The sequence below is a fragment of the Miniopterus natalensis genome, chromosome 4, assembly GCF_054644295.1.
Source record: "Miniopterus natalensis isolate mMinNat1 chromosome 4, mMinNat1.hap1, whole genome shotgun sequence".
NCBI lineage: Eukaryota > Metazoa > Chordata > Mammalia > Chiroptera > Miniopteridae > Miniopterus > Miniopterus natalensis.
In genome coordinates, this window is record NC_142084.1 from 18,040,482 (window position 1) to 18,063,574 (window position 23,093).

At 39.9% G+C, this 23,093-nt stretch overlaps 1 protein-coding gene across 4 annotated transcripts; it reads left to right on the forward strand.

Moving 5' to 3' along the window:
* The first annotated feature begins 282 nt into the window (after positions 1-282).
* Positions 283-21,555, forward strand: CDC25C (cell division cycle 25C). Of its 4 annotated transcripts, XM_087816348.1 has the most exons (13): positions 283-564; positions 899-1,108; positions 1,823-1,914; positions 2,630-2,675; positions 3,837-3,870; positions 3,984-4,073; positions 6,413-6,571; positions 12,112-12,213; positions 16,840-16,902; positions 18,188-18,286; positions 18,811-18,944; positions 19,313-19,424; positions 19,613-21,555. In XM_087816348.1, the coding sequence occupies exons 2-13, from the start codon at positions 915-917 to the stop codon at positions 19,760-19,762; spliced, it is 1,275 nt and encodes a 424-aa protein (XP_087672474.1). In that variant the 5' UTR covers positions 283-564; positions 899-914; the 3' UTR covers positions 19,763-21,555. The 4 variants fall into 4 exon arrangements, with proteins under 4 accessions (XP_087672474.1, XP_016059263.2, XP_016059264.2 ...); XM_016203777.2 differs by lacking the exon at positions 19,313-19,424 and having other exon boundaries at positions 19,613-19,763; XM_016203778.2 differs by lacking the exon at positions 18,811-18,944 and having other exon boundaries at positions 19,613-19,734.
* Positions 21,556-23,093: the final 1,538 nt, after the last annotated feature.

The following is a 23,093-nucleotide window of genomic DNA, read 5'->3' on the forward strand; positions in this document are numbered from 1 at the left end:
GATTGGCCACAGGTAAAGCCAATGGTGCGCCAGGCTCGTGTGGGGCGGGGTTTACTAAGCGGCTTGCCAAACGCTGATGGGCCAATCGGCACCCTGCTCTGGCTGCGGGGCGGGGCAAGTTGTGCTCCTTCTGCTCAAACTCACGCCCCCGGGCGATGTACAAGCCAAACGATTGGCTTAGAGGGTTCTGGGCGGGCGCGCGGAGATTGGCTAACGCAGCTTAGAGGCGAGCGGGATAGGTTATTGGGAGGGCGGAAGGTTTGAATGGTCAAGGCCTGTAGCTGTTGATATTTCTGCTCCCCGGCTCCCGGGCCGTAACTTCGACCTCCTGAGGAGAAAAGCTGCAAAGCCTGATACCGGCCTATCCAGTCGAGAAACAAAAGTGTAGCCTTGTTAACTGCCTCCTTTCCGCAGATTTCCTTTAACTCTCCTCAAGTCTTCACTTGTGACTGACTCCCACTTCCCTTTCTCCTGAAGGTAAATCTCAAACTCAAACCTGAGGTAAGACCGGAGCCGTCTCCGCCGGAATCAGAGCCCCACAAACGGAAATTCAGGGGACCTAAGGTATTGTCACGAGTTAGGAGACCTGAGTTCCTTCAGGTCAGGAGTCACGAGCTGTGGCCTGGAACTAGTCAAAGCCTTCTTTTTATTTCCGCTTTAAAGTCCTGGGGTTTCCTCTCGGTAAGTTCAGGTTCCGACCAAAAGGCTAGGCCGCTTCGAGCAAGTGCGATTTAACCTCCAAGCCAAGCTGCGAGTCACCGTTTGGGGTGCCCATCCTCCATTAAGATCCACTTGGCCACTGCTGGGAAGGGTGGAGGAGGTTGTGAAAGCTGGACCATCTGCGATGTGCCTGTATAGATGACGTTCTCCTCTTAGCTAGGTTTTATTTATTTCTTAGTGAGTACCCGGAGACTATGTCTGCAGAACTCATTTCATCCACAAGAGAGGAAGGAAGTCCTGGCACAGGACCCAGTTTTAGGTCCCATCAGAGGAAGATACTAAACTTGCTCCTGGAGAGAGATGCTTCCTTCACCATCTGTCCAGATCTCCCTAGAACTCCAGTGGACAAACTCTTTGGTGATTCTGCAAACCTAAGCATTTTGTCTGGGTAAATCCACTTTTCACACCTTATCTACCTTGCTTTTCTAAACAAGTGTTTTTGAGTTTTTAAAAAAATTATCCTGGCTCAAAGACCTGAGTGCAAATCTTAGCCCTCGACTAACTGTGTGACCCTTTTGACTTTCCCTGTTCTTTTTTGTGACATAGGAATAACCTCTTCCTATCTTACTAGGATCTTGTGAGAATTAAATGATGTGATGTCTGGGGAAAGTCTTTGAAAACTCTATTGCGTTATATGAGTTGGTCACTTTATTAGTATTAATATTAGTGTTATTGTACTTTAAATTTTGATGCCATGCTCTAATGCTCTAATGCCTCAGCTAGCAAAGTTGAAGAGTTATAGACTTGAGAAGTACTAGAGACTCCAGGGAGAAATCAAATCTGTGTGCTTATGGTGTATAGGGCAGAAGATGTGGGGTCAAGACCCACCTCAGTCAATAAACTTTGGACCTCAATTTAAAAAATAATGTCTCAGTATGTTGGTGAGGAGAAAATTAGGTACAGATTTTTGGAGTAGAGAAAAGGGGGAAGGTTTTCCTCAGCCTAGTCTGAGATATTTCCAAAGCAATTTGATTTATTTGGGCACTGTTCAGATTATGTCATAATCATTGAGGGGTGTTTCAAATTGAGGATAGCGTGATCTTTGCCTTTTAAGGATATTACATCCTAAAGTGAATATTGGTGTACTATTATGTCTCAACAGAGGAACCCCAAAATGTTGCCTTGATCTTTCGAATCTTAGTGGGGAGATATCTGCCACTCAGCTTACCACTCCTGCAGACGCTGATGGAACTGGTAGGGAGAAGGGTGATAAAGGCTTCAAGGGAAAGACTAACTTTTAAGGGAGAGGTCAGGGTAGTAAGATAGATATGGAACGTGGTAAAAGTAGGTAGAGAGCCTTGAAGTTGGAATTCTGTCGGTACCTATAGGATTTTTGAGGGAATGATCAAGCCAATGGGAAGAGAAAAATAATAACATTAATAGGAGTCACTTTGCATTTGAAAATTTTAGGCAGGAAGGAATATTTTGTTGGCTGATTGATTATATGAATTGAAACTCACTGAATGATGGAAGTGAAAGTAGTAATTAAGATAAGAAGTTTTATGACCTAGTCTAATATCAGCAGAGGCAAAAAACCCAACATAAATAAATACTTTGTCAGCTAATTCTTGTTTTTATAGGGTCTGAGCCCTAAAGGAATGTGTTTTACTAGTCAACCATTTTAGTATTTGTTCTAATTTCAGATTACCTGAGTGATAAGCATTCTTTTCTATTCATGAAAAAAATCTTTGTAACTTAGTGCATTGTTTCCCAGCAGTTTGTCTTTCAGTGACACATGTAAATTCTTCAGATTCTATTAACTTGTACCTTGTACCATGAAATTGGTACCTATCAAGACCCTTTGTGTTCAGAAGGGCAGCTTTGAAATTAATATGGCTTACTGTTAATGAAGAAAATCAGGAGGAAAAACAGGATGCATGGACAAGAATAATTTCATATCTAATTGCAGGTCCTTTGGATTCTTCAGGACCTCAGGAAATACAGTTAGCTCAGAGGTAAATTCTTTTGCTAAATGAACCTCATGCTAAAGCCTTTCAGCAATGGCACATAGGGATTTTATCCTATGCAAACTGCAGAGTATAGAACATTTCACTTTGGAGGCCTAGATCCTTTCCTTGAAAGGTTTTTAAGTTTCCCAGAATGTTGTGAAAATGAAGGCTATTTATTTTAACCATCACACACAATCAAGTATTATCTTTAAAAATGGAGGAAAATGGTATCCTTCACTTAGACATAGGCTATTACCTGCATGTGACTATCTTAGTACTTAAAAGTGCCTGCTATAGGCTCTAGAATCAGAGTGACTGGATTCTACCAACTGTGACTCTAACAAGTTTCTTAACTTCACTGCACCTCAGTTTCTTTATTAATAATAATGAAACAATGATAATGAAGATAAGAATAGCACTTCTTATGAACAGCTATTGTAAAGATTAAATTTTCACTTAATCCTTAACAGCACCTGCCAAAGCATTTTATAGTACTTATTATTATTACTCAGGAAGATTCTCTTTTGGATATCTTAAAGTGTTCAGTCAGGGAATACTCAAGGAATGAAAAATAATTCTAATTCAACTTCTTAAACTTATTGTGAGTTTTCTATATGACTGTTTTAATCTTTTTAGAACTTTATCCTTCGATGTTTAGGTGAGTTAGGTGCCACTTTAGTGCAATAGGGAAGGCTCTTCATGACTATTTTTATCAATACATGTGAAAATTCACTTTGTATTGCTTGTATTTTCTTTGAATTGCTTAAAATGCCCTAACCCATGTAGACCAAATGAACTCCTGGGCAGGGTGATAGAAATGCACACAAAAATAAATATTAGCTCTCAAAAGTCAGTGCTGGAAAATCCGTAACTTATAAATTATGTGTACATAAGATGTAGGACAAATTCATCATCTTTGATGTATATCTATATATACATATGGTTATGCAAGTAAAATAAGGGCCTTATCTCCAGATTGTCACTCAACATCTTAGTATTTACCACAGAGATCACCCTACCTATTGTTATTGGAAGAGACATATCAACTATGTATAGGGATCCTAGAATGCAAAAAAGAAAAGCTAGGATGCCTGCAGCCACTGATGAATAACCAAACAGTATTTGGGGCTAAACTGACTGGAAATTTTTTTTTTTTTGGACCTGCAGGAATCATCACCAGCATCTTATAAAATGCAGCCCAGTGAGTAGCTCCTTTTTCTTGGTTTTGGGTTTCTTTCTCATGTGGAAGACGGGGTTTCCAGCTCACCTGTAGCTGGAGGTTACTGGATGTTCTCAGAAAACCATCTCTTGTAGGCACAGCTGCTTTGTAGCACTCCGAAGACTTTGGACCATGGCAACAGGAAGAAAGATGCAATATGTAGCTCATCCACAAATAAAGAAAATGTGAGTGTTTAATTGAAACCTAGCTACATAAGCAGTTGTCTTCCTTTGAGTGGAGTAAGTCATCAGTATCATGAGACCTAGAGCTTGTTATGCCTCAATATGCTAGACAGACAGCATCAATATAGAAAATAAAAATTCTTTATGGTTTGTTTTTGTTTTTTTCTCTTTAAGATTTGACCCTAGAACAGAAACCTAGCTCTAAGTCTTGCACAGTAGGTCATCATTATACTCATGTTCAGTTGATTGGTTTAAGGACAGAAATCTGTTACTGCCCAGCCCATGTGTCTCAGTGGTTGACTGTTAACCCATGTACCAAGAGGTTGCCGGTTTGATTCCCAGTCAGGGCACATGCCCGGGTTGTAAGCTCCATCCCCTGTAAGGAGCGTGCAGGAGGCAGCCAATCAGTGTTTCTCTCCCTCTCCCTTCCTCTCTAAAAAAATCAATAAAAACAGCCCTAGCTGCTTTGGCTCAGTGGTTAGAGCATTGGCCTGCAGACTGAAGGGTCCTGGGTTAGATTCTGGCCAAGAGCACATACCTCAGTTGCAGGCTCGTGCGGGAGGCAACCAGTCAATGTGCTTTTCTCACATCAATGTTTCTCTTTCTCCTTTCTACTCTATCTGAAAAAGCAATGGAAAAAATATCCTCGGGTGAGGATTAAAAAAAAAAAATCAACAAAAATATATTTTAATTTTTTGTTGTTGTTAATCCTCACCCAAGGATATTTTTTCCATTGATTTTTAGAGAGAGTGGAAGGGAAGGGGAGAGACAGAGAGAAACATCAGTGTGAGAGAGACACATCTATAGCTGAGGTATGTGCCCTTCCTTGACTGGTATTAAGACTGGGACCCTTCAGTCCACAGGCCAATTCTCTAACCACTGAACCAAACTGGCTAGGGCAATAAAAAGTATATATTTAAATATATCTTTATTGATTTCAGAGAGATAGAAACATCAATGATGAGAGATTCATTGATCGGCTGCCTCCTGCATGCCCCCCACTGGGGATCGAGCCTGCAGCCCAGGCATATGCCCTGACCCGGAGTTGAACCTTGATCTCCTGGAACATAGGTCGATGCTCAACTGCTAAGCAATGCTGGCAGGGCTATTATTATTATTATTATTATTTTTAATCCTCACCTGAGGATATGTTTATTGATTTTAGAGATAAAGGAAGGGAGAAAGTGAGAGAGAAACATCATGAGAGAATCATCAACCAGTTTCCTCCCGTACCTGCCCCAACTGGGGACCAAACCTGTGACCTAGGTTTGTGCCCTAACTGGGAATCAACTCGAAACCTTCCGGTGTACGGGATGACCAACTGAGCTACCTGGCCAGAGCTAAAAACATTAATTTTTAGTGGATGTTTTTATTCTAATAAATGGATCATAATTTATATATGTACTTCCCTATTGGACCCTTAATGTTATCCAAATTTTGCTTTTATAAATAATGCATATCCTGTAAGTTGTTGAGAATAAATTTTTGCCTACATTTCAGATTTTTTTCTTTAAGCTTAGTACCAAGAATTATAATCACTGCATTAAAGGGTATAAATATTTTAAAGATTTTTGATACATATTGCCAAATTCCTTTAAAAAAAGTTATGAGTTTACTTTTTTAAAAATATGTTTTTATTGATTTTAGAGAGAGGAAGGGAGAGGGGGAGAGAGAGAGAAACATCAATGATCAGGGAGAGTTATTGATCGGCTGTCTCCTGCATGCTCCCTGCTAGGGATCGAACAGGAAACCAGGGCTGTGCCCTGACCAGGAATTGAACCTTGATCTCCTGGATCATAGGCCAGTGCTCAACCACTGAGCCACACTGGCTGGGCAAGAGTTCACGTTTTTATGAGCAATCCATTAGCCCATGTGGATAAATTATTTGCTGGGGGTTTTTTCTTCAAAATTGCCAATTAGATAGGTAAAATGTTTTATAAAACTAATTATTAGTGCCCTGGCTGGCATGGCTTAGTGGTTAGAGGGTCGGCCTGTGCACTGTAGAGTCTCAGGTTTGACTTCCCATCAAGGGCATATACCTGGGTTGCTCGTCTTATCCCTGCCCATGGTCAGGGCACATAGTGGAGGCATGCAGGAGGTAACCAATCAATGTGTCTCTGTCACATCGATGTTTCTCTATCTCTTTCTCCCCCTCCCTCCCTCCTTTCCACTCTTTCTAAAAAAAGTCAATGGAAAATATATCCTTGGGTGAGGGTTAACTAAAAAAAAGTTAAATTTTAGCTCTTTTAGTTTAGGTCTTTGATTCATTTTGAGTTAATATTTTTATATGATGTAAGGTAACTGTCCTGAATAACTTATAATATTGTCAATATACTTGGCAGAACAATGGAAACTTGGTAGGAAGTGAAATGAAATGTCTGGACAGTCCCATCACTACAGTTCCAAAATTGGATAAAAATCCCAAACTAGGAAAAGACCAGGCAGAGGAGATTTCAGATGAATTGATGGAGTTTTCCCTGGAAGATCAAGAAGAAGCCAAGGTAAAGTGCTCTCTGATGATATCTTTGCATTTTTTCATTCCTTCATTCTTAAATGAACAATTCTGCATATCTAATATGTTGCAGTCACTGTACAAAGTGGTAGGTCTGCAGAGATCAAGAAGACATGGTCTCTACACTCTAATGGCATCTGACTGATAGAGTGTCAAGTCACTATGGGACTCTTCTTTTTTTTTAATCCTCACCTGAGGACATACTTAGAGAGAGGAAGAGAGACAGACATAAACATCGATGTGAGAGAGAAACATTGATCAGTTGCCTTCTGTATGTGCCCCAACCGGGGATCAAACCCGAAACCCAAGTATGTGCTGGGAACTGAACCAGCAACCTTTCAGTGCACAGAACAACGCTCAGCTAACTGAGCTACTCTGGCCGGACCATTGGTTGATTTTTGTATGTGCCCTGACTGGGAATTCAGTTTGCAACCTGGGCATATTGGGATGACACTATAACCAACTGACCTACCTGGCCAGGGCAGCTATAGGTTTCTTGAGATGCCACTTATGGGGTTGAGGAAAGTTTCCTTCTATTCCTAGTTTGCTGAGAGATTTTAGCAGAAACAGATACTAGATTTTATCAAATACTTTGCATCTCTTAACACCTTGCTGACCAGTCGTGAGTATACACGTGTTTCCATGTCCAAATGTTGCTGGCCAGTCACAGTCACGAGTTAACTCCTGTCTGCACTTAAATTAATTTAAGTAATTTTATTTTATGTATTTATTTATATATATATTTTAAAATATATCTTTATTGATTTCAGAGAGAGGAAGGGAAAGGGAGAGAGAGAGAAACATCAATGATAAGAGAGTTGTCATGGATCGGCTGCCTCCTACACACCCCCGACTGGGGATCGAGCCCACACCACGGGCATGTGCCCTGACCTGGAATCAAACTATGATCTGGATCCTAAGTCGATGCTCAACCACTGAGCCATGCCCAGCCGGGCGTAAGTAATTTTAAACACTTGCTGCTGACCGGTCACGAGTGCGGAAAAGTAGATGGCCCCATGGGTGAGTTTTGGCTCAAAGTTGCCAGTTAGCAAAGTTAAGATAATCATATGACTTTTCTTTTCTTAACGTGTTGATATGGTGAATACATTTATTTTTGAATGATAAAACAACCTTGCATTTCTGTGATAACCTTATTTTGTAATGGTATTTTATTATTTTTATATATACTTTTGCATTTGATTTGCTAAAATTTTGTTGGGAATTTTTGTATCTGTTTTTTAAAATTTACTTATTGATTTTAGAGAGAGAGGAAGGGGGAGAGAGAGAGACAGACAGATATTGATTTGTCATTCCATTCATTCATTCATTCATTCACTCCTGCATGTGCCCTGTCTGGGGATCGAGCCCACAACTCTGGCATAGAGGGACCACACTCTAACCAACTGAGCTACCCAGCCAGGGTAGAGATTACTGATCTTTAATGTTTTGTTTTGTTTTAAATATGTTTTTATTGATCTTTAGAGAAAGAGGAAGTGAGAAAGAAAGAGAGAAACACCCATGATGAGAGAGAGACATCAATCGACCCCCTCCTGCATGCCCTCTACTGGGGATCAAGCCCACAACTGGGGCATGTGCCCTGGCCCAGGCATGGAACCAGAAATGAACTCTCGGCGCATGGCATGATGCTCAACCAACTGAGCCACACCGGCCAGGGCTGATCTTTAGTATTTTCTTTACCTTATAACGTCTTTGGTATTGGTATCAGTACCAATTTTCTGCAAGGTTTTGTGTAGAATTAGTTTTTATTTATTTATTTTTAAATGTTAGGTACAATTCACCAAGTAAAGCCATCTGGACCTGGGCTTTTTTTTGTTGGAAATTTTTAAATTACTAATTCAATGTCTTTACTTTTTTGTAGGTATAGTCAGAATTTCTGTTTCTTCTTGAGTCAGTTTCAGTACTTTTTGTCTTTTTAGGAATTTGCCCATGTAATCTAAGTTTTCTCATTTATTTGCATATAGTTGTTCATAGTATTCCCTTATGGTCCTTTTATTATTTCTTTAAGGTTGGTAGTAATGTCCTCTCTTTCATTTCTGATTTTAGTAATTTGAGTCTTCTCTCTTTTTTTCTTGGTCAGTATAGCTAAAAGGTTTATCAATTTTGTTGATTTTTCAAAGAACCAACTTTTGATTCTGTTGTTTTTCTGTTCTTACTTTAAGTTTTGCTCTAAACTTTCTTATTTCCTTCCTTCTGCTTGCTTTAGATTTCGTTTTTTCTTTGGTTGAAGTTTAGCTCATTGACTTGAGATCTTTCTTCTTTATTATAGGCATTTATTCACAGCTATACATTTTTATCTAGACACTGTTTTAGCTGCATATCATAAGTTTTGGTTTGTTGGGCCTTCATTTTCATTTATCTCAAAGTATTTTTTAATTTCCATTGTGATCTTTGTTGACCCACTGATTATTTAGTAGTTTGTTTAATTTCCACATATTTGTGAATTTTCCAGATTTTTTTTTCTCTTATTAATTGCTAATTATTCCATTGTGGCAGAGAACATATTTTGTCTGATTTCAATACTTTAAATTGTATTGAGCCCGGCCGGGCGTGGCTCAGTGGTTAAGCATTGACCTAGGATCCAGGCGATCAGGGTTCGATTCCCAGTTAGGGCACATGCCTGGGTTGCGGGCTGCAACCAGTCAATGACTCTCTCATCATTGATGTTTCTATTTCTCTCTCCCTCTCCTCTCCTCTCTCTGAAATCAATAAAGATATATTTTAAATAAATAAATAAATAAATAAATAAATAAATAAATAAATAAATAGTATTGAGGCACCCGGCTGATGTGGCTTAGCAGTTGAGCATTGACCTATGATCCAGGAGATCATGGTTTGATTCCTGGTCAGGGCACACACCTGGGTTGCAGGCTCGATCCCCCAGTAAGGTGCGTGCAGGAGGCAGCCGATCAATGACTCTCTCATCATTGATGTTTCTATCTCTCTCTCTTCCTCTCCCTTCCTCTCTCTGAAATCAATGAAGATATTAAAAAAAAAAACAAAAAGTATATTGAGGCTTATTTAATGACCTGGCATATGGTCTATCCTGGAGAATGTTCCACGTATATTTGAGAAGAATGTATATTTTTTTCTTGTTGGGTACAATGTTCTATTGATGTCTGTTAGGTCTAGTTGTTTTATAGTATTACTTCAATTAGTTTTGGAGCTGATAGTACCAAATTAAATGTGGCCATTCTTGATCTTGCCATTCTCACCAGAATCTCTGCATTTGTTGTTCCTTCTGCCTGGAACATTAGTTCATCCCCTAGGCAACACATAATTTTCTCTGTCATTTCAGCCTCATTTTTCCACATGTGGCCTTTCCTGACAACCTTTCCAATCCTAATATTTTTCTATATTATTAATCTTTATTTTTTACTTAATGCATTTATCACTATATACAAATATAGAGTATATTTATTTGTCTGTCTCTTCTGTTCTCCTATTCACTGCTATGTCACCTAGTAGGTGCTCAAAAGTTGTTAAGCAGATGCCCAGCTGGGCATGGCTCAGCAGTTGAACACCGACCTAGGATCCAGGAGATCAGGGTTCTATTCCCTTTCAGGGCACATCCCTGGTTTGCGGCCTTGATCTCCGGTTGGGAGCATGCAGGAGGCAGCCGATCAATGACTCATCATTGAGAGTCATTCCACTCTCTTTCCTTCTCCCTCTCTGAAATCAGTAAAGATTAAAAAAAAAAAAAAGTTGTTGAGTGAATATGGAAGTAAGAGCAGGGGTCTTGACTGGAAATAGAAATTTGAGAGCATAGAGGAGAAATTTAAATTTATTGGTTGAAAAAAAATCACCTATGGCAAGAGTGAAGAGATAAAAAAAGGACCAGGACCGCCCTAGTGGCGTGGCTGAGTGGCTAGAGCACCCGCACCCCACCCTGCACTGAAGGGTCATGGGTTCCATTTCTGGTCAAAGGCACATACCTGGGTTGCAGGTGCAATACCCTGCCCCAGTCAGGGGACGCACGTGGGGCGCATGCAGGAGGCAATCAATCGATGTGTCTTTCTCACATTGATGTTTCTCTCTTTCTCGCTCGCTCTCCTCCTCTCTCCCTCCCTTCCACTCTCTCTAAAAATCAGTGGAGCCCTGGCCAGTTTGGCTTAGTGATTGGAGCATTGGCTCGCAGACTGAAAGGTTCTGGGTTTGATTCCGGCCAGGGGCACATACATACCTCGGTTGCAGGCGCAACCCCAGCCCTGTTTGGGGTGCGTGCTGGAGGCAACCAGTTGATATCTCCCTCCATCTCTCTCCCTCTCTCTCTCTCTTTCTTTCTCTTTCTCTCTCCGAGGAATCAATGGAAAAAATATCCTCTGGTGAGAATTAACAACAGCAACAAAAAAGGACCAGGACCTAACCCTGATGAATGCAGCATCTATTGGAAATCCGATAGGTGATGAGGCCCAACAAAAACTGAGAAGGAGCAACAGAGAAGTAGAAGCATCACCCTTTTGAATATAAGGGTTCCCAAATTAGAACTAAACTAAAAAACTAGGGGGTTTTGCCATTGAAACCAAGGAAGAAGGGATTAGCCAACTCAGTAGAAGCCTCTGTGAGGTTCAGAAAGGTATATGGGTAAAGAAGTGACTGTTAGATGTGGCAACATGAAGATTGTTGATGACCTTAAGAAGAGGTATAGAGTGGTGCAGACAGTAGTGGGCCTTTGTGTGCTGAGGAGTGTATAGGCCATGAGGAAATGGTGATGACTTCTCAGTATACAAAATACCCTTCCTTAAAAAAAAAAATCTAAATATATTTGGCTATTTTATAAGATAAGTATATGATAGTGTAGAAAATGCAAATGAAAAAAGTTCTTGCAAATGTCCATAAACTTGATGTATGTTCTTCCAGAAATTTTTCTATGCTATTTTTTTCCTTTTATTAAAGTGGTATTACAAAGTATTTTTCTAACCTATTTAATGATATCATGAGCTTACTTTCATGTTAATGAAATTAATCTACAGCATACTTTTTTTTTTTCAAAAAAAATTTTTTTTTAAATATATCTTTATTGATTTCAGAGAGAGGAAAAGAGAGGGAGAGAGAGATACAAACATCAATGATGAGAAAATCACTGATCGGCTGCCTCCTGCATGCCCCCGACTGGGGCTCAAGCCCACAGCCTGGGCATGTGCCCTGACCGGGAATCGAACCCCAATCGCCTGGATCCTAGGTCGATGCTCAACCACTGAGCTACGCCCACCTGGGCTACAGCATACTTTCCATTGTATAATAGTAATCTATAATATCTGGTATATGATTTGTTTAACCAATACCATTATTAAACATTTAATTTATTAGTAATTTTTTCTATCATAAACATGCTAAAATATCCATCCTTATAGTCAAATTTTTTGTGAATATCTTTATTTCCTTAGGAAAACAGGTAGAATTATTAGAACAAAGGATATGCAATTTTTTAATGATTCTCCACTTCTTCCATCCCGTTTTTTAAACTTTTAACATGAGAATTGAAGGTATAGGGAATCTTGTCATTTTCAGGGCTTAGGTCTAAAGAAGACAGTCTTTCTCTCTGACATTAATACCACTCAGATGCTGGAGGAAGCTTCTAACCACGGGTACCTGGCTGGTGATTTCTCCAAGGTGAGTGTGGGTGCACCGTTTCTATATTTCAGTGAGTCATTTTGGGTCTGAATCTTTTCTTCTCTGCGTTTAGAGCACACTAGATATAATTATGCATTCTTACCAAGTACACTGTGATAATCTGAAGGTCTGTAGTGATGGATATAGATCCTAACCAAGGGTGGGGAACGTCTGGCCAGTGGGCCGTAATCATTTGGTTTGGCCCTGCCAAGGCAGCTGCAGACAGGACTCAAAATTCAATAAATCTAGGAGCTTTTTCCATAGCTAATTTATAAGTTGATAATTTTGTATGACCCACAAATGATGTTATAAAAATCCAAGCGGCCCTTGGCAGAAAAATGTTCCCCACCCCTGCCTAAGCCTTTCCAGTGAGAAAGTATTCCTATTCATTCTAGGAAAATCCAGAACAGTGGGGAAATTATGAGGCTTATTATCTTTTTACTTATTTTAAAAATATATTTTAAAATTATATAAATAATACTCGGTCATTAGGCCCTGGCCAGGTAGCTGAGTTGATTAGAGCATCATCTCGATACTCCAAGGCCGTGGGTTCAATCTCTTGTCAAGACACATACAAAAAGCAATCAGTGAACACACAACTAAGTGGAACAACAAATAGACATCTCTCTCTCTCTCTCTTTCTCAAATCAATTTTTAAAAAGTTTAAATTATATAAATAATACTTGGTCATTACAGAAAAGGTAGAAAATGAAATCTACTCCATATCTTTTTTCTTTTTTTTCAGACACCAAAAACAAAGTAGCTTTTATTTATTTGGAATGAACAAATCAAAACCACAAGATAGCAGTTAAGAAATATGTTTCTTCAAAACAAATCAAACAAACATTTTCAGTTGTTTAACTACCAAGTTATTAAGAAGATCTCCCTTTGAATCTTTGTTCTTGTTTTTGTTGTTGTTATTGTTTACTAGCAAACATTATTCCATTAGTCACACAAAACTAATCTCAGTAGATGAAAAGGGACATTTGAAGGCCATCCCTTTTATTACCACTTCTTTAGCTTAATGAAACATTTCCATTTTTGTCATGTAGGCTACTCTTTTTTTTATAAATATATCTTTATTGATTTCAGAGAGAGGAAAGGAGAGGGAGAGAGAGATAGACACATGGATGATGAGAGAGTCATTGACTGCACACCCCCTACTGGGGATCAAACCTGCAACTCAGGCATGTGCTCTGACCGGGAATCAAACCTCAATCTCTTAGACCCTAGGTCAATGCTCATCCGCTGAGCCATGCCGGCCAGGCTTGTAGGCTACTCTAAATCACCATCTTCCTTTCTTTTATTGAATATAAACATTAGAAATAGAACAACTAATTAGTTACATGTGTTACAGTTTTGGAAAAATGTACAAATTAACAAATTTTTATGTTCATATGAAATGGAAGGTTAATTTATTTTCTGTAAATTTTAAGCTTCTGAATGTGGGAATACTTTACTGTCATATTATAATAGGTGATGTAGGTATCATGTACTGTATTGTTTTACCCAATACAAAAGTCAAAGCTACCAATCAACCAAAGAACTAATTGATCTTTAGAAATCCCAAACAGAAAAATGTCAAAACATTTTTTAAAATCTTAGAGGCATTTTTTTCCCTCATATTTATCTCTATGTAGCAAATTAGTTGCTCAGATTTTGTTCTTATTTTTGTTTTATTCTCATTTTGTCATTTTTTGTTTTTGTTTTCCCCTAAGAAAAGCCATGGTACAGGAAATTTGTTAGGCTCTGAGCAGATTACTCTCTTTAAACTATTATTTATTTATTTATTAATTTTAGAGAGAAAAAGGAAGGAGGAGCAAGCGAGAGAAAAACATCAATTTGTTGCTCCGCTTATTTATGCATTCATTGATTGCTTCTTGCACGTGCCCTGACTGAGGATGAACCTGCAACCTTGGTTAAGCTTAGCGATCCTGCCAGGGCACTAGTGAATTCTGTTGATACAAAGAATGAACTCACATCTGAAAATCATAGTCTGCTAATGACATTGGTTAGAAATATTAAAGTTTTTTGCCCTAGCTGGTTTTGCTCAATGGTTAGAGTGTTGGCCTGCGGACTGAAGGGTCCCAGGTTCCATTCCGGCCAAGGGAATGTACCTCGGTTGGAGACTTTATCCCCAGTCGGGGCACATGCAGGAGGCAACCAATCACGTGTCTCTCTCACATTGATGCTTCTCTCTCGTTCTCTCTGAAAAGCAACTCTGAAATATCCTCAGGTGAGGATTTAAAAAAAAAAAGAAATATTAAAGGTTTTTTTGCCCTTTTTTAGTTACTAAATTAGTCTTGTTTTTATAACTTTTTCGTTTTCTTTTTTTAAATTTTTTTTTTAATACATCTTTATTGATTTCAGAGAGAGGAAAGGAGAGGGAGAGAGAGAGACAGAAACATCAATGAGGAGAGTCATTGATCAAGCCCACAACCAGGCATGTGCCCTGACCGGGAATCGAACCCCGATCTCCTGGATCCTAGGCCGACGCTTAACCACTGAGCCACACCCGGTCAGGCTTAATTTTTTTTTAAATACATTTTTATTGATTTCAGAAAGAGGAAGGGAGAGGGAAGGATAGAAACATCAATGATGAGAGAAAGTCATTGATCAGCTGCCTCCTGCACGCCCCCTACTGGGAATTGAACCCGAAATCTGGGCATGTGCCCTGACTGGGAATCGATGCTCAACCACTGAGCCATGTCCGCCAGGGTTCTTTTTCCTTTTCTTTTTTGTTTTTGTTGTTTTGTTTTGTTTTAATCCTTACCCGAGGATATTCTTTCCATTGTTTTTCAGAGAGAGTGGGAGGGGGAGAAAGAGAGGGAGAAACATTGATGTGAGAGAGACACATTGAATGGTTGCCTCCCACATGCACCCCAACCACGGCCAGGGAGCAAGCTTGCAACCAAGGTACATGCCCTTGGCTGGAATCGAACCCTGGACTCTTTAGTTCCCAGGCCTATGCTCTAATCACTGAGCCAAACTGGCTAGGGCGGCTTCTTTTTCTTTTTTAATTTTTTTATTGAATTTATTGGGGTGACATTGGTTAAAATTATATAGGTTTCAGGTATACAATTCTATAATACAGTAACTGTATATTATATTGTATGTTCACCACCCCAAGTCAATTCCCCTTCCATCACCATTTATCCCCACTTTACCCTCTTCTGCATCCCCTCAACCTCTTTTCTGTCTGGTAATCGCCATAGTATTGTCTATGTCTATGAGGTTTTTAAATTTTTTATTTGTTTTTTGTTTAATCCCTTCACCTTGTCACCCAGCACCCCCTCCCCTTCCCTCTGACAGCTGTCAGTCTGTTCCCTGTATCTGAGTCTGTTTCTATTTTGTTTGTTAGTTTGTGTTTTTCATTAGATTCCACATATAAGTGAAATCATATGGTACTTGTCTTTCTCTAGACTGGCTTATTTCACTTAGCATAATACTCTAAAAGTAAAAGGATGGAAAAAGATATTTCATGCAAATGGAAATGGAAAAAAAAAGCTGGGGTAGCAATATTTATATCTGACAAAATAGACTATAAAACAAAGTTATACTAAGAGACAAAGGACACTACATAATGATAAAGGGAGCAATCCAACAAGAGGATATAATCCTTGTAAACATTTATGTATCCAATATAGGAGCACCTAAATATGTAAAGCAAATCTTTTTCTTTTTTTAAAATATGTCTATTGATTTCAGAGAGAGGAAGGGAGTGGGAGAGAGAAAGAAACATCAATGATGAGAGAGAGTCATTGATCAGCTGCCTCCTTCATGCCCCCCACCAGGGATCAAACCTGCAACCTGGGCATATGCCCTGACCAGGAATCGGACCGTGACCTCCTGGATCCTAGGTCAATGCTCAACCGCTGAGCCAGGCCCAGCTGGGCTGTAAAGCAAATCTTGTTGGACATAGAGGGAGAGATTAACAGTAGTACAGTCATAGTAGGGGATTTTAACACCACATTGACATCAATAGATAGATCTTCCAGACAGAAAATCAGCAAGGAAACAGTGGTCTACCCCAAATCTTATCAGTCAGAGTGTGAGTGCTTTTAACATCTTGGTGTATATCCCTCCAGACTTTTTTCTATGTGTTTTCACAAACACATGTGTACATACACACATACATTTTTTGGTTTTCCACAAAAACTGTTTATACTGTTTTGTGATCTGTTGGGGTTCTTTTTCCTAATTTATTAAATCAGGAACATTTTTTCATGTCAATAAAGAGTTCTGCTCCATCATTTTATCATTTTTAAATGCACAGTATTTTATTTTTTTGGCAACCCATAATTTCTTGATAAATCTCTTCTTCTAGAATATTGTATAATTTTTGCTTGTGAAGTATATACCAAGATGAACATAGTTGTAGCTAAATCTAATACTTTATACACATTCTTAATTAGTTTCTTAGGATCAGTTCTTAGATATAGAACTGCTGTCGTTTTTAGAAATGGAATGCACATTATAGAGACCATTGTGTTTTGTATTTTTTTTTTAAGGCATCTGGCATCGGGAGGTTTAAAGGTCATTTGGAAAAAGGACAACATATGGGTGTTTGATCTCAAATTTGTGTATAGAAATCTTGCTGTTATTTTAGCTCTTTGGTATTTCTAGGTATGTGCGCTGCCAACCGTGTCAGGGAGACACCAAGATCTGAAGTACATCAACCCAGAAACAGTAAGCAGATTTCTGGAGATGGTAACTGGTTACATAAGCTACCATCTGGTGTGTTCTGTCCCTAAAATCCCCACTTCCAATTGTATTTCTTTCACCGTGTTCACTAACAGATTCCTTATGCAACTGAAGCTGTATTAAAGGACTTACTTTTATCCCCTTCTTCTGTCACCTTAATTAAACAAATGATATATAATTTTTATGAAAGGAAGAAGGCAAAAAAGGAGGGAAGGAAAGAAAGGAAAATTAAAGAAGAAAAAAAACACCCAAAAGGAAAAATTTGAGTGACCTTACATCCTGGTTTACATGTTATAATTTCATTTATGCCTACTAGTACAGGGTGATTATTAACACTGTTCTTTCACTCTAAAAAGTGTCCCAGTTTGTGCAATAATAATTTGGTCACTCTACTCATAATCTTGCCACCAGAGACAACTACTAGTAATATTTTCCTATGGCCTTCCAAATTTTACTCTGGCATATGCTTTATAAAAATAGGATTATGATGAACATGTAGTGTTATAATTAGCTTAGTAAGACATTGTAAACATCTTTCTATATCAAAAAAGATTTGATCTGTTACCCTTTTAATGGCTCTATAATATTCTCTTATACGGACGTGTAATTTATTTAACCAAACCCCTATTATTGAATATTTATTTGGAAACATAAAACAGTGCTAAGATGAATATTATTGTGTCACATTTTGTGTACTTTTCTGTTTACTTAAGATGTTAGAAAAGAAATTGCTGAGTCAAAGTGTAATTACATTTATTTTTATATGTATTTACAAAGTTCCCTCTAGAAAGGTTGAACCAATTTATACTCCTACAACTTAAGTGCCCTCCTCTGGGTGTCAAACTTTTTCTTCTATATTCTTCTCTAAAAGACTTGCTTTCTTCCTTTATATTGGAGGGTGGGGTACCATTTCCCATCTCTTTTTGCAAATCTGGATCTCCAGCTGCTACCTGTGCCTCTGCAGAAGTCTTTGTGTGTTTTCTGAGAGACTGATTCCCTGCTTTAAGATGAGTAGCTTCAGTATGGTTTTCCCTGGTATCCTGGCAATACCAGCTATTTTGGTTCTCTAAAGTGGCCACTTCCTATTCCATCCTCTTATGTGGGGTGGGGCTGAACCATTGCCACATTTCAAAATAGGGGGACTTTGGAGGCTGGGCATGCAGTGGAATCCTGGGTGACTAAAGGGAGTGTAAATCAGAATCTGTGTGACTGGCTCTTTTCTCCTTCAGAGGGACAGTGAGCAGGGTGTTCAGTCATAATTTCTGTGCAGGTGGCTGCCTTACTGTTGGGGAAATTCCAGGGTCTGATTGAGAAGTTTTATATCATCGATTGCCGTTATCCATATGAGTACCTGGGAGGACACATCCAGGTGAGGTTACATGGGGACATTAGCAGGGGAAAGGTTGGAGATGTGGACAAAGGGTCCTGTGAACTCTAGAACCAGGGCAGATATACATGTGGAGGACGTCAAAGCTCTAAGTCTTCATTACTATTCTAATTCTGTATACCTTGAGCAATTTACTTTCCCCTTCCCTCCTAGACCAATCTCTTTCTTTTATGTAGGAGCCAAGGACTCTTATATGGAAATGAAAGCATTAATCTAAGGAATGAGAATCACTTTACAAACATTTACTGCGCATAGACATGCCTCACAATGATCCTACACTGCAGGCACTTTAGTTCTATGAGCATTTATTGAGCAACTACTACATACCAAACTCTATGCCAGGCCCTGGGGGTAGACACAGAAATACAATTAGGTCTCTTTGAAAGTGTTTATAGTCTAGCCTTCCTGGCCCAAATTTCCCAAGGTGGTATGGTATCCCAAGTATTTCTAAGTGTTGGCACTCTCCATGGGCCCTTGAAGAAATACTTACTAAAATTTTTCTACAGGGAGCCTTAAACTTGTACAGTCAGGAAGAACTATATAACTTCTTTCTGAAGATGCCTATTGTCCCTTTGGATTCCCAGAAAAGAATAATCATTGTGTTCCACTGTGAATTCTCCTCAGAGAGGGGCCCTCGAATGTGAGTGTCTATAAGGGGTAGGGCAGGGAATGGAAATTGAGCTTGAGTTGGGACTCACAGGGAACCTTCGCAGACTGAATGAGTGAATGCTCTGTACAGTTCAAAGAATGGTAGGGAGGTGTAAGAAGGGGGTTTCTACAATTCAAAAGTTTGGAGCTCTAAAGGAAAATGCATTGGGAATTAGTTAGGCATCAGTGAAGAAAAGAAAGAATGGTGCTACTTAGACCTTATTTTGCAAAAATAATGAGATCTGGAAGTCCTTATGGGGTTAGCAATAGTCTATTCTCTCTCCCCTTCCCCATTGAGTGGCCCATGGAATCCTGACCTTGTTTCTTTTCACCCCACCTATCTCTGGGTTTTCTATAAAGGTGCCGCTCTCTGAGAGAAGAGGACAGGGCCCTGAACCAGTATCCTGCATTGTACTACCCAGAGCTGTATATCCTCAAAGGGGGCTACAGAGACTTCTTTCCAGAATATATGGTAAAGGGTGGGCAATGGGGGAGCAAGCCCAGACTTGGGGAAGCCAACTTTAGCATGCAACTCCCAGGGCCTGCAAGGCCCTCTGAGAAGAAACTGCTGCTCTTTAGTCCTTAGCAGCCTCTCTATTATGCTGGGTAGGCACAGTTCAGGAACCTAGAGGATCCTTTACTCTGTCCCTGACCTTTCAGGTGCTGTGCGAACCGCAGAGCTATTGCCCTATGCATCACCAGGACCATAAGGCGGAGCTGCTGAGGTGTCGAAGCCAGAGCAAAGCATGGGAAGGGGAGCGGCAACTGCAGGAGCAGATTGCCTTACTGGTGAAGGATGTGAACCCATGATAATAGATCAGCTGCTGGCTGCCTAGGAGTCACCAAAAGACACTGTAGAAACCCTGGGCAGAAAGAGGCCATATCTTCTATGTGGCTAAACTGCAAACAACAGGCTGCCAAACTGATGCAATACTAGGCCTGGGCATTGGTTAGATTTCAGTAGAGCTGCTGGCTGATGGTGAAGTCCTGGAGCTGGCTCTATAAGGTGTAGCCTTGGGTTGTACTGACATGTGTGTTGCTTCAGGGAGTGTTTGCATTCTCTTTCTAATTATTTGTCTCTTCTCACAAGCCAGCCAGTTCTTTCTCCCTCTGAGCTTCTGGCTATGCAAAGGAGTTGCCCACCTTCTTTCTCTGTATTTTCCTTCTTTGTTTCCCTCTCTTATCTTTTTCTTAAATGGAAAAATAAACATTGTAGAATGAGAGAGATGATTGTGAACTTAATCTGCTCCTAGAAGATTTATATGAGGAAGCAATCACCAAATTAGACTCCTTCAGACATAAAGGTATAACCATCCCTAATTCAGAGCTTAGACCAGAGTGCTTTTCTCTAGATTGACTAGTGGTTCTCAAAGTTTGGACCCTGGACCATCAGTATCATCTGAACTTGTTTGAAATACAAAATTACAGGCCCCACTCCAGACCCGCCTACTAAATCAGAACCTCTGAGGTTAGGTCCTAGAAATCTGAATTTTAAAAATCTCCCTTGTAGGTGATTCTGATGCACGCCAAGAGTTGAAATCCACTGCTGTGGAATTAGGAACCCTTTAAAGTGCATTCTTAAGCAATATTCCAGGCTTTCCTTTCCTAAAGACTTTTCCATGGTATGAGTTAATGAAAGTGTGTCCCAGACTCGGCCCTCTGGTATCTAGGCTCAGAAAACCAGATGAGTGGCATTCTCTACAGCAAGTGATAGGTTCATTTTGGCTCTAAAGGTTCCTTGTGTACAGCCTCAATGGAGTTTTGACTTTTTCCATTTCCCAAACTCTCCACTCCACAGCTCACAAATAAAGTTTAGTTTTAAGGTGGTTGAAAGTAGAGATTTGCGCTATATTTCTTTCATTTGTGGAATAAGAGAAAATAAAGTACCAAGCAAGATCAGTTAGACTTAAAGAAGACCTTTTATTTTATTGATTTCAGAGAGAAACATCGATTTGTTGTTCCACTTTTTTATGCATTCATTGGTTGATTCTCGTATGTACCCTGACCAAGGAAATCCACAACCTTGACACATTGGGACAATGCTCTCACCAACTGAGCTACCCAGCCAGGGCAAAGAAGACCTTTTAACTGCATTCTTCATTCTTTTCTTTTTTTTTTTAATCCTCACCTGAGGATATTTTTTCATTGCTTTTAGATAGAGTGGAAGGGAGGGAGGGACAAACAGACAGACATTGATGTGAGAGAGACACATCCATTGGTTGCCTCAACCCAGGTACATACCCTTGACCAGGAATCTAACCCCAGACCTGACGTTTTTGTCTACTTAATGAGATACAGCCCTATTTGGCCTGGGGTGGCAGTGGAATTGACTATAAACATTGTCACTCTCCTGCATTAACCTAGTAGTAATGCTAGCCCAGGACTAAAAAAGCACAAAGGTCTCTGAAGCCTAGGCTGAGATAGGCTCCCAGGCTCTGGAGCAGGGAAACTTTTTTTAAAAGTAAGCAGGTGGAAGGAAGGACTGGACTGATTTTTGCAAGGTTTGCAAGTGTTCTCCTGGAGTGTGCCGTGCATGCCTCACAGCAGAGGGCACTGCTGTATTCTCTAAGCCAGCCACTGGAGCCTGCAGCTTCCACTCCTAGCAAATGCCTATCTGGCCAGAGGGAAAATACATCCCTGGTCTCCCTGAGCCCTTGAGCTCACAGCTAGATGACCTGAAGGGGAAAGGAGGGAAAAAAACCTGCTGCCCCACCCCCACACTCTTAAGCCCACCAAGCAAGAACTTTTAGTAGCCCAAGGAGGAAACTGCTTGAAGCACTTCCACTTTCAATTGTGAGGAGGGGCCCCTGACTCATTACCTATCCTAGTGGGTCATTTCCTGATAATTCTCCCCAGAAAGATAGAACCAAGCCCCCACCTGCAAAGAGACCGGTACACATGTGTTCACATTTTCGTAATCTTAACTGGAAATCCTGAGTTGCAAAACAAAAAACCAGGGCTTAATTAGTTATCTATTTTGTGAAGAGTTATGTTTGCCTAGAAGGCAACATTTTCCCACATAGTTTTTAATTTTTATGTATTTAGTTATTTTGTTGATTTTTAGAGAGGGAGAGTGAGAGAGAGAAACATCCACATGAGAATGAAATATGAATCTACTGCCCCCTCCATGAGACCCAACTGGGGATCGAACCCACAACCCAGGCATGTGCCCTGACTGGGAATTGAGCCAGTGACCTTTCAGTGCATGGGAAAACACCCAACCAACTGAGCCACACCAGCCAGGGCTCCATATAATTTTTTGTAACATTCTCTTACTCTATAGGTACCATGTGATTTGATTCATGTTCTTTTCAGGAACAATAATAATAGTAGCTAACACATTTCAGGTACTTATTGCGTGCAAGATTTTTTTATGAACTTGTGTATATATAAACTAATTTAATTTTCACAATATTTCTGTGAGGCAGGTACTGATTATTATGCAGATTTTAGAAATAAAGAAATTAACTTATTTTAAGGTCACACAGCTAGTGAATGGTGGAGTTGGGATTTGAACTCAGTATGGTTCCAGAGTCTGTACCCTTAATGGACTTTGCTGTTACCAAATCCTCATCAAAGAACAATGTGCCTTTCTAGAGCTGGTATTGTATCGTGTGTTAAATATATAAGCCTTAATTGTAGGTTCTTGAGAAGTCAGGGCCATAAGGGTTGTTTGGGCTTGGAAGATGAGGCTAAGAGTAGGCACTGAGACCCCAGCCCACAGACCTCAGCACAAAGCTATTTGGGGATTAGCTCTGCACTGGTATCCTTGCACAACTAGTATTCATTCATCATGAAGTCAAGTAAGAAAGCATGGAAACTTTTTGGCCTAAAATCTGCTTCTGGTTGTCAGCCTCAACCTAGGACCTGGCTGAGCTCTGCCATAAGGAAGAGAGGAGCAGCCGGGCTGGTGTGGCTCTGGTTGAGCTTCGACTCATGCACTGAGGTAGCCGGTTCAATTCCCTGTCAGGGCACATGCCTGGGTTATGGGCTCTATCCCCAGTAGGGGGCGTACAGGAGGCAGCCAATCAATGTTTTCATCTCCCTTTCTCTGAAATCAGTAAAAACATATTTTAAAAATTTTTTAAAAAGTAAGGAGCATTTCTCTTTCCTTCTCTGGAGTATAAAATGGGAAGCTTAT